The 11,114-nt window shown below is 53.1% G+C and overlaps 1 protein-coding gene across 2 annotated transcripts; it reads left to right on the plus strand.

Annotated features, from left to right (window-relative positions):
- Positions 1-2,858: 2,858 nt before the first annotated feature.
- Positions 2,859-8,549, plus strand: DUSP26 (dual specificity phosphatase 26). Of its 2 annotated transcripts, none has more exons than XM_045461029.1 (4): positions 2,859-3,167; positions 5,221-5,518; positions 6,979-7,193; positions 7,695-8,549. In XM_045461029.1, exons 2-4 carry the CDS (start codon positions 5,298-5,300, stop codon positions 7,892-7,894), a joined length of 636 nt encoding a protein of 211 aa, XP_045316985.1. In that variant the 5' UTR covers positions 2,859-3,167; positions 5,221-5,297; the 3' UTR covers positions 7,895-8,549. The 2 variants fall into 2 exon arrangements, with proteins under 2 accessions (XP_045316985.1, XP_045316976.1); XM_045461020.1 differs by having other exon boundaries at positions 5,224-5,518.
- Positions 8,550-11,114: the final 2,565 nt, after the last annotated feature.

Here is an 11,114-nt window from a genome sequence, read left to right on the forward strand (position 1 = left end):
GAATGGAGAACTAGAAGAGTAAGTCAGAATCAACACGGGGCGCCTCGAGTCTTCTGCCCCGCCTCCCCTCACCACACCACACGCCCACCGCTAAATAAAGTCGCTATTGTCTGTCCTCTGCTTGCTACCGCAGCCTTCGGGTGAAAAGGCCATCTAAACTGGCAGCAGAGCCCGGTGGACGAGCCCAGGAGCGGTGGGCGTGGCGGCACTTTGGGCGTGGTTGGCGGGAAGCCAAGTGCCGCTTCTGCTTTGTCTTGTGTAGCCGAAAGCCACGCGGTGCAGGAGCCTGCGTCCCCAGCTGCTCCAGCCTTCGGCGCGCGCACCTGGCGGATCCTGCGGGTGGGAGCCACGCCCCCTAAGGGCCCAGGGCTCAAGGCTTGAGAATGCCTTCCTTCATGTAACTTACACTATGTGCCTGACACGCAGTAGGGCTTGGTACGTTTTAGCCATTGCTATTCTTTTTCTTTAGGTATGCGTACTTGCTACAGTGATTTGAGGCACAGGCTTTGGTTTAAAACAGTCATGGGTTTAAATCCATGCTCAAATCCCACGTATTAGCTACTTGGCTGCTGCAGGGTAGATTTACCACAACTCTAAACCCATTTCCTCAACCGTAAAATGGAATTAATAATATCCACTTCATGGGATTAAATTAGCTAATCTATGTAGAGCACTTAGCATAGTGCCCAGCTCACAGTTAATGGTAGCAGTTGGAATTACCATTTAACACATGGTTGTTGGTCTTCCTTCCTTCCCCACCCCCCCCCCCACTCTCCTTCTTCTCCCTCTCTCTCTTATTTAAATATTTTGGGCGAGGGAGGCATTTCTTTTGAGACCCTTTGGAGACCTATTCCTATTTTTTAGTAGCCTCATTTTTCCATCTTGGTTCATCCCCATATAGTGTGTCCATTCATGACTTCTAGTACTGAGAGCAGAGATTTAAAGAAATATAGAAGTAAAATATAGTTCATAGGTCCTTTGATAGATGTCTGTATCAACACAAAGAAGGAAACAGACAAAAAGAGAGTGAATCTAGAAGGCTTTTTAAAGGATGTGATTCGTCAGCCTCATCTTGAAATATACATGTTTGGAATCAGATAGCCTTGGGTTTCCACCTGTGCTCTGCCATTTACTAGCTGTGGGTGAGTAAACTCATCTAGCCAAGCGTCAGTCTCCTCATGTATTCAGGGAAGGTAATAACACCCACCTAAAAATTGGGTGGGATTAAATGAGCTGATAAATGTGAAAGCCCAAGGAATTGACAGATAATAAATTATCAATACATGCTGCGTCTATTAGTTTCGTCCCCTCTCCTGTCCTACCTTCTCCATTACCTTCTCCCCATTAACTCTTTCTTCCAGCCTCCCTCCCCCTCTTGTCCTTAGTTTGGTGTCATCTGGAAACATAATAAACCTCCTAGTTACAAAGAAAAACATAAAGCCCCTTGAGTTGTGGGTTGATTCCTAGTAATTTAATAGTTTTCATGAAGATGTTGATCCATAGACAATCTCTATAATAGCCCATAAACATCTGCCATGAGGTCTATAGCATGCTTTAAAACATATTTTTCCAGCTTTTTGAGAAAAGTGAAATGCAGGGTTGAAATGAAGGCCTTGCCAAAGGTTGAGATCAAGTTCATCTATGACATCTTCTCAACCTACCAACCCTAAAGACTCTGTCATTTAAAATGAGATTTGTCCAATACTATGTGGTCTTTCACAATTTGACTTATGGCAATTTTTTACTGATTTTTTCCTGGAACGACAGAGTACATTTTCAATGCTCCCAGGCCAAGCCTTTGTTTTAAATGATGAGGATTTCATTTCTTCATGTAAACTCCAGAGCCAAGAAGGCATGGAAAGGAATTGAGTTTGCTTCTCCAGAAGGAAAAGGCCAAGAAGACTGAAATTGGTCTGTGCTGGAACTTCCCCTTTAGCACAGAACTGACCTAACCCAGAGATCAAAGCCTCATCTCCCACCCCCACAGGGAACACAGTCAATCTTGATTTCAGCTACAGTTGCTAATGTCTTCTCATCTGAAACCAGGTCCAGAGTGATCTTATCTACTTCCTGCCTCCCTCCCGCAGACAGCTCTCCTGGAGTCGGCCATCTACCTGGTTTTCAACAGCATCATCTGATGCCATTCATTACCTCCCCCACCTCCGCCATCACACAGTGAACTAGAGACTGGGGACCCCAACACCGTCCTTGCCTTCCACGTGTTGACAATCTTGTAACTGATGAGGTGATTAGAGTAGAAAAGCAAGTCGAGGTAAACCTCACTAAAAGCACAAATGAAGCGGTTTGGGCGTCAATTTCTTCCAGAGTCAGGGGGAAAGTGGCGCCGGCCAGGAGCTGAGCTGGTGGGAGTGGCTAGCTGATAGAAATGCACCGTGCCCTTCTCCATGGTGTGGGGTCACTATCTAGAACAGTTAAGGACATAACCTTTGATTGCCACAGCCAGGATTTGAAGCTCAGCTCATAACTAGCATGTGGCCTGGGCAAATTACTTGGCCTCCGGGAGCCTCAGTCTCCTCTTCTCTAGTATGGGGACCCTGATAATACTCTGTATCTCACAGACCGGTGGTGAGGACAAACAGAGTTACGTGAACCACGAGGTCTATAGTAAATGCTAATAAGGGCTACGGATCGGTGTCATTTATGACATGGTGCTCTTGATACGAAATGGACGAGCGAGATGCACCATCATGTCTGTGTAATTAGTTAATGCTGCCAGGGGAGGAGCGGGTGTGTTTCAGGCGCTGTCTGGGACGACTTGTATAATGTCATCTTCAAGCAAAATGCCTTGTAATTGGCGCAGCTCCGAAAATACACGTCTGCTGGGGCGTGCACACCGGGCGGGGCTGTGGTCCGTGTCTGGTCTGCAAACACCCGCGGGCGAGCCCACGCTGCGCGTCCACTCGGACCGCTGGGTGTGAGGCTGTGTCTCTGCGTGTCACCGACACACACACACACACACGCTGATATGAGCCCTGCTTCGACGTGCGTGTCATGGCTTAAAAATAGAGGCTAATCCGTCAGCCGGTCTCGCAGCGGCGGCGGGGGCGGCGGCGGCGGCGGCGGCGGCGGGAGAGTCATGGCCGTGGGGCTGGCTGCGCCTGCGATCTGCCTCCGGGACTGAGACCCCGCGCCGCGCTCGCACCGAGGTACCGGACTGCGGGGGGGTGGTCGCCTCCTCGGCGCCGAGAGGCTAACGGCTCGAGGCTGGGGGCGGGGTGCGGGGCAGGGAGCGCCCAGGCAGGGGACGCGGGAGCCGAGCTGGCTAACCCCCCCCCCCCCCCCCCCCCGCCACCCCGGGCTGCCTCCCTGCTCCCTCAGCGCCTGGCTGTCTGGGCTGGCCGGGGCTCGGGCGACAGCCATGAACCTGTTACAACCGCCACGGCGGACGTGGGGGGAGGGGTGCCGCGGGCGAGGGCCCCTGGAAGCGGCTGATGGGATTGGAGAAGGCCGAGGGGCGTCCCCCCCTCCCCGGGACGGAACGGGGCTTCTCCAGCCCCGGGGAGAATTCGAGTTCCACCGAGCTCTTGCCTACACCTGGTCTCCTTCCCGCTTCCTTTTTACCATTCAGCATCACACAGGCAGCAGAACCTGTTTGGAGAAACCGAGAAACCGTGGTTTGGGAATAAATTGATGGGGTCTTTAGGCCTAAGGAGACAAGGCAGATGGTGATGATGGTGGTGGCGGTGGTTGTGGCTATAGTCCCGTATTTCTGTGCTTCTTCAGCCCCAGCCATTGCAAAATTCTCTCTCCCTGAACACCCTAAGATCCAGGCTCCCCTCAGCGGTCGTGATCCTAATGCCCCTGCTTCCTAAGGCCTGTAGGTACATGGTCTCCCCTGGCCTGGGGGAAAGGAGAGCTGGGGCGGAGGGGGGGGGGGGCTGGCTGGCCATGAAGGATGGGTTCCCAGAGTGTGTGCAGGTCAAAGATGGCCTCTCCCTACCAGACTTTTGGTTGAGGTGTAGGGGGCAGAAGATCAGGAAGGGGAACCCTTGGGACCAGCCCTCCATCACAGTGGGAGAGAAGGAGGAGGAAGAGGAGACAGGGGGTTTTGCCAAGTGGTCTCTCTGCCTGAAGGGCCCAGGAAGAGTCTCCAAGGCTGGCTCTCTCCCCCATGCTGCGCAGGCTTCCCCTTTCAGAAGGGCCAGCTGGCCAGAAGGGCCCTTTCAGAAGGGACAGAGCCTGAGGCATACATGCTAAGCCCCTCACTGCCAATCCCATGCCCTTCCTAGGGGTCACTTGACTCCAACAGCAACACAGATGGTCACTGCAGCCTCTGAGCTCCTGGGCCTGGCAGGATCCCTCATCCTTTCCCTGCCTCCCCCTTGTTCAACCCCCCAGCCTCCACCTCTCCCCGACACACCCAGACACACTACTCCAGCCTCGCTTGACTCAGAAGTCCTCACATTAGAGATGAGGTTTAATCAATAATTTCTGTACGCCGATCGAAGGAGGGTGGTTTGTCTGTCGTGCACATAGATCGGCGCCTTCTTCCATTAGCGCATGCATCCAGCAAGTGTTTTTCAAAAATGTACACTTCCTCTTCTTTGCTAATCCCCACTCACCCCGTCCCCCAACAGACACTTCCCATAGCACGCTTAGTTAGCTCTGAGGCAGTGATAGGGCAGCAGTGGGTTAAAGCAGCCCATCTCTCTGGCGCTGAGGAGACAGGCTTGGCATATGTCATGGCCCCAGCTGCTGCTGTCTTCCTGCTAATTCTCTCTGGGTGGGTCCAAAGCCACCCCTCATTCCCATCCCAGCTCCCTAAGCTCTCTGCCTGTGGCCCCAGGCAGATGAGACCCAGATTCAGGCTGGCAGGAGCTCCAGCAGTGGGCACGGCCACCCAAATATCAAATGTGTGTGTGTGTGTGTGTGTGTGTGTGTGTGTGTGTGTGTGTGTGTTTGTGTACGTGTGTCGGGCGTGGGGGTGGAGTGGCGGAGCAGAAAGCCAGCAGCTGGGCATCTCCCTTTCCCCGTAAACAAGGACATGTGACTCTCCCACCTCCTTGCGCGGCTGAGCCAAAGAGCAGAAAGGAGCTGCGGCAGCTCGAAGGAGAGAATAATTGTGGAGGTCCCCCTGCTAGGGCCAGGCTTCCCTTCCCTCCCTGAGGATCCTCTCCCCGGGGCCCAGCCCAGTTGGCAAGAAGGGGAGTCTCTGCCCTAGGCTCACTCAGGTGTGCCTCCCATCCGTTCCTCCTCCAGCAGCAGCCACCTGGAGACGGACGCATCCTCACGGCAGCCGCCCCTGTAGCTGCCGCACGGTTTCCGCCACCTCTAAGATGTGCCCTGGTAACTGGCTCTGGGCGTCTATGACTTTTATGGCCCGCTTCTCCCGGAGTAGCTCAAGGTCTCCTGTTCGCACCAGAGGGGTCCTGGAAGAGATGCCGGCTGTTCAACATCCCTTCCTCAATGTCTTTGAGTTGGAGAGGCTCCTCTACACAGGCAAGACAGCCTGTAACCATGCCGATGAGGTCTGGCCAGGCCTCTACCTCGGAGACCAGTATGTACCTGGCAGCCCCGGGGTCACTGCCGAGCGTGTGTGTGTGTGTGTGTGTGTGTGTGTGTGTGTGTGTGTGTGCGCGCGCGCGCGCATATGCATGCAAGAAGGAAGGAGAAGGGTGGAGGGGCGGCGCTGACTCGTGTTGTGGGTTCCAGGTTGAGGACTGAGGGGTAGGGGTGCATGGACAGAGAGTGGAGGATTATGAAGATACCCAACTCTGGACAGAAAGCCTCTGTTCACGTAATAATGTCATTGATTTAGCAAAATTAATTATTGAGTGCCAGTGCTACAAACCGGACATAATAGATGACTTCTCTGACCTTCCATCTATTGTGCTGTGATTCTGGGGGGAAAAAAAAAAAGGCAGGCAGTGGGAGCCAGGAAGTGGGTAGTAAGCTGAAGGGTTGACCAGGCAAAGCCACGATGTGTGCAGAGGTTCTGGAAGATGGGGGCCATGGAGAGAAGAGCATCATGGGAAGAGTAGTCCTCCCCTCTCTCAAGGGCGTTACAGTGTACAAGGAGTTTTTCACATGCATTTTCTCTCTTGATCTTCACAACAGCCTTGTGAGGTAGGTACCACTATCCCCAGGTTACAGATGAGGAAACTGAAGCTCAGAGAAGTGGTGACTGGCCCAAGGTCACACGGGGCGTAAGTAGCAGAGCCAGGACTTGCAGGTTCAAGTTCAGTGCTCTTTCTACTTGAGGAGTTTGCACTGGACAGGACATTTGCCCTGAGATATGGCCATGGTGCCTGAGAGGTGTCTACCACTGAGCTGAGGGGTGTGGGCCAGACGGACACCTGAAGGTGACATCATAAAACGGTAAATGTGGGCATGGAGTAACTGGTGAAACATGAGAAGGTTCTGGGTGTCAAAGAGAGCGTAAGGTAACAGGGGAGCTAGGTGTGGGAGCAAGGGCCAGAATCACAGCACCTCAAGGTTACCAGGGAGGTTAAATGTGAGCTGGCCCAACAGCCCACCTGATGTCCAAATTCCCTCTGCCACATCCATGCCTCCACACTGACCTCCTCCCTCTGCTTGAATACCCCGGTGGCAGGAAAATCATTCTCTGCCAATGATTGAAAACCATTCAATCTTTCTTCAGCGTGATTCCATGGCTGGGACAGACTTCCTTACACAAAGTACAGATCCGGTGATTTCTTCCCATAGATCAAGTCAAACCCCGCCGCCTCAGAGCGCTCAATATTTTATCATGTTTGTTGTTCACCCACCCCGTAGTCTTCTCTTCCCCAGGCAGAACCTCCCCAGTGCTCTCAACCCTTGCTCAAGGACGAGACTCCGGGTCATTGCCCATCTTGGGTCCCCGCTCTGGGTCATCAGTAAGTAAGGCAGACGCATGGAGCCAATGACATTAGCTAGGCAGCAGCCAGGGGGGAGACGAGGGCTCCTCGCTCCAGAGCCTCGCTTCCCCACCCTCCCTTTAACCTCTACCCAATGCAGGGACATAGCTAACAACCGCCGGGAGCTCCGCCGCCTGGGCATCACCCACGTCCTCAATGCCTCGCACAGCAGGTGGCGAGGGACGCCGGAGGCCTACGAGGGGCTGGGCATCCGCTACCTGGGTGTCGAGGCCCACGACTCGCCAGCCTTTGACATGAGCATCCACTTCCAGACGGCTGCCGATTTCATCCACCGGGCACTGAACCAGCCGGGAGGTAGGAGGGAAGAGAAGGGAGGAAAGAAACAATAGACATTAAGTTAGGGGAAAGCCCGAGGGTTCAAGTATGGAGGAGATTTTAATGACATGACCAAATGCTCAGCGTATAGTATCAAGGAAAGAAAAATGCCCTCAACTGTTTGCAAAAGGCAATGCATGAAAAGGAAGGAAGGAGATAATCCAAAATGTTAACAGAGTGGCGATGATAACGCACTCGGGAAATATCCCCTGGGTCCCCATTCTGGGCTAGACCCAGGCTTCTGTCGGTGATGAGTGTCTCCCTGTGAGTTGCTGAGCTGAGCTGCTGTGTTGTCCATCTTATTCTGTCTGGGCCTCCCGGGGGGTCTTCGTTCTTCCCACCGCTAGTCTGCACCCCATCCTGTCTCCCCGCACCCCTCCTTACCTGTCTTCCTCCTCACCTGTCCCTGCAGCTCTCTCCCTAGCCTTCTCCACCCCCCACCAACAGCCCCACAGCTGCCTCGTGTGTCTGTCCTCGCAGGGAGGATCCTGGTGCACTGTGCCGTGGGCGTGAGCCGGTCCGCCACACTGGTCCTGGCCTACCTCATGCTGTACCACCACCTGACCCTCGTGGAGGCCATCAAGAAAGTCAAGGACCACCGAGGCATCATCCCCAACCGGGGCTTCTTGAGGCAGCTCCTGGCCCTGGACCGCAGGCTGCGGCAGGGTCTGGAGGCATGAGGGGAGAGGAAAGGAAGTCAGGCCAGGTGCATGGGTCCCTGGCTTCCGGCTGGAGGGAGGAGGCCCAGATGTCCCACCGTCTCCCGTAGGCGGGAGAGCGACAGGGCTGAGGCTGCCACCACTGCTGCTATTTGCTGGGAGGGGATGGGGAGTGAGGTTGGGTGATGTGCTGGGTGCCCAGGAGGGAGCTGACCAGGGAAGGAAGCAGCTATGCTGTAGGTAGACGGCAGTCCTGGGATTCAGACACCCTGGATTCCAGCCAGGCTGCTCGCAGTGACCCAGAGCCCCTTCCCCACATTGTGCCCAAGTGTCCCCCCTCACTCCCTTATCGAAACAAGAGTGCCATCTCTGCCCCATGCCTGCGCAGGGAATCGGGTATGCCGCAGGCACGAACGTGATGGTGTCCCCTTGTGTGTAGATGGTGGTGTAGAGACAGACGGTGCAGAGAGGGTGTGAAAAGCTGTGAGACCAGAGGGAGAAACCCACAGACGTGTTACTCCAAGCACAGGAAGAGGAAGTGTGGGAGGATTGGCGCTGTGCCTGTGGGCGCTGGCTGCGGCCAGAAGCTGCAGAAGGGCATGGCTGGGAGTCTTTAGAGGGTCGCTCACTTGCTGGCTGCAGGTGTCTCCAGGAGAAATAAAGACGGTGGACAAGAGAAGAGCCTTGTGAAGTCATTGACAGCTCGTAGGGGCTCCCCACCTCCCTTCTGGGAACCCCCGTCTTGCTGGAGATAGCCACAGTTCCTGACTCCCTCACAGTGGTCATAAACCCCCAGTAGTTCTTAGGGATGGTTTCTTTTCTCTCAAGTCCCATTTTACTTGGGTCACAAGCGAAATCTTGAATTGTTATTTCCCTCCATGTCCACACAGGGGCAGCAGAGGACCAAAAACTTCAGGCTTGCAACCAGTTGGTGTAGCTGCTGGCCGGGCGTGCCCTCCTCGGTCTGCCAAGCTTAACATAGGTCTCTATTCCCAAACTCAGGGCTGTAGGAAATAATACCTTCGTTTTCAAACATTTCTCATTTCTCTATCAAGTCCCCATCGTGATGGGATCGAATATCCATGTTAAATCAACCCCAGCCTTAAATCCTACATTCAGGGGTTCTGGTTTTGCCTGGTTACCAAGGAGTTGGAGGAGAGGGAAGGAGGCTTGATGTGATTGCTTCTTCTTGTAATCTTTCCAGGTTTGCCTCATTAGAGTGTAACAATGTCTCCTTAGTAAACTGATAAAAATTTAGACTCATCCACCAGAGAGAATAGTATGGTCTTTCTGTTCTCCCAGCTGCCAAACTGCCAGCTCCCACGTCCCTCCTTTTAAAAAAGACAAGGTCCCAGAGCAGAATATCTGCAGGAGTAGAAGGAGACAGAAGAGAAGGTGAAAAATACAGGGAAGAGAAATCGCTCAATATGCCTGAAGAGCATATCTTACCCCAAAGTATAGAAACAGAATCTCAAAGCTGGAAGGTACCTTCCTAAATACTCCATTTCCAGCCTCCAACAAGGCATAAATAAATCGCCTGTTTAAAGTCTTTCATGATCATCATCAGGCACTCGCTTAGACACCTTGGACACCTTTGATAGCTTCCACCCCATTTTACTAGCTCTCAACATGAAAAGGCTCTGATACTGTGCCTGCATCACACAGTCCTGCTACAGTGGTGAAGCCAAAAGATCTGGCAGCCTGGGCTCCGTGGCTCGTAGGGCCTTTGGGCAAGTCGCTTTGTCTCTTCCCCACCTACTCACATGCCATAGTTCTGTCCGCTTCCATGGAGTTGCTCCGGGCATTTGATTCGATATGCAATACAAAGCTTGGAGCCCAGTCAGCATTTAATAAGTGTTCTTTCTCTTGCTCCGTCCCTCCCCGCGATTTGAAGCCAGCTCTCTGGCTCTCCTGTGTCCTCTTACTTTCCGCCTAGCAGCTCTGATTGTTTCCAAGAGTGCATCTGTCATGAGTTTCCTCCCCAGCCTTGCCACCGGAGGCATCTGATTGTGGCAACCAGCACTGGTCTCTGTGCGTGAAGCTACACCTAGAGGACAGGAGACCAGCAGGACCTAGTAGCTGGGACCCCAAATTTCTATTACCGTTGAGGGTCAAATTATTCTAAGGGGCAGAGTGAGGTCTTCCTTAGGAATGTGGATTCTAATCCAAATGCATCAATTCCCTGTCACAACTAGGGGCAGGAGGACTCAAGAATAAGTACAAATGACCCAGAAGTAACGCAGGCTCTCAGAAGGACTGTCAGTGTGACCTGACCAGTACAAACTACGGTAGAGCTGGGACTCCTCCCCCCGCGTTTTAGTCTAGTAGATAGATTACTCTTGAGGTAACCGCAGCCTCGGCTGTATTCCTGCAGGCTGAATCTGCCTCCCGTAAATCCCCTGGAATTTTTTCAAGCTGAACAACTTGAGAATTTATTTCTAACTTCTGGTAGAAAAGGATAGTTATTAAAGCATATTTGACCAAAGATGATCCTCACAGAGGAGGTGGCATATTTTTATCATTTAACAAAGCCATGCTTTGCTTTGCTTAGGGAGTCTTCTGCCTTTGCAGATAATAAGACACCAGCTCATTTAATCCCCATAAAACCCCTGCGAAAGGTGTCATTGGCATTGCTGAAGAACAGGGAAATTGAGGTGAAATACTGTTCCCAAGGACACACAAGTAGTAAATGTAAGCGTTAGGATTCAAACCTGGCGCTCTGACCCCAGAAGCTGTGTGTGTGATCATCCTGCTTCTACGCCTTTGGTCCCTAACTCCACCATTTAAGGTTGTAAGTGTGTGTGTGTGTGTTGTGGGCCTATAAGGTTGCAGGGAGAGAAGAGGCTGGCCACAGCCTGGCTGTTACACAGATAGAATCAGTACTCTCTTCCCAAGGGGCTGGCGATGTCTGCTGTCACAGCTGGGTCTTGTGCCACCTGCCAGAACCGACGTTGAACGTCCAGTCTCTCTAATCCTCTTCTTGGAAGAAGATGACCATTTGAACCCAAGCAAAGGGGAAATGCACAGGAATAAGTGAGCCCTTGTTAGATTCAGCCTGTGCTTCCAGCCGGCTGGGCCTCGCCCCTCGGGAGCTGCGGCCCCAGTCAATCGTGTAATCCTGCTGCGCTCCTGCCCTTGCCGCCTCCAGCCTTGGCCTGTGCGATGTTGACTCAAGCCCTTGTGGCGAGCCCCAGAGCCTGGGCTGCCTCTGGAGAGAAGGAGGAATGTTTGCCCAGTCCGT

Source organism: Leopardus geoffroyi, chromosome B1 (assembly GCF_018350155.1).
Source record: "Leopardus geoffroyi isolate Oge1 chromosome B1, O.geoffroyi_Oge1_pat1.0, whole genome shotgun sequence".
Classification (NCBI taxonomy): domain Eukaryota; kingdom Metazoa; phylum Chordata; class Mammalia; order Carnivora; family Felidae; genus Leopardus; species Leopardus geoffroyi.

Coding starts and splice junctions, on each gene's coding strand:
- DUSP26 (XM_045461029.1), top strand. CDS start 5,298: ATGTGCCCTGGTAACTGGCTCTGGGCGTCTATGACTTTTATGGCCCGC. Junction 5,519..6,978: donor GGCCTCTACCTCGGAGACCA/GTATGTACCTGG, acceptor TACCCAATGCAG/GGACATAGCTAACAACCGCC. Junction 7,194..7,694: donor GGCACTGAACCAGCCGGGAG/GTAGGAGGGAAG, acceptor CTGTCCTCGCAG/GGAGGATCCTGGTGCACTGT.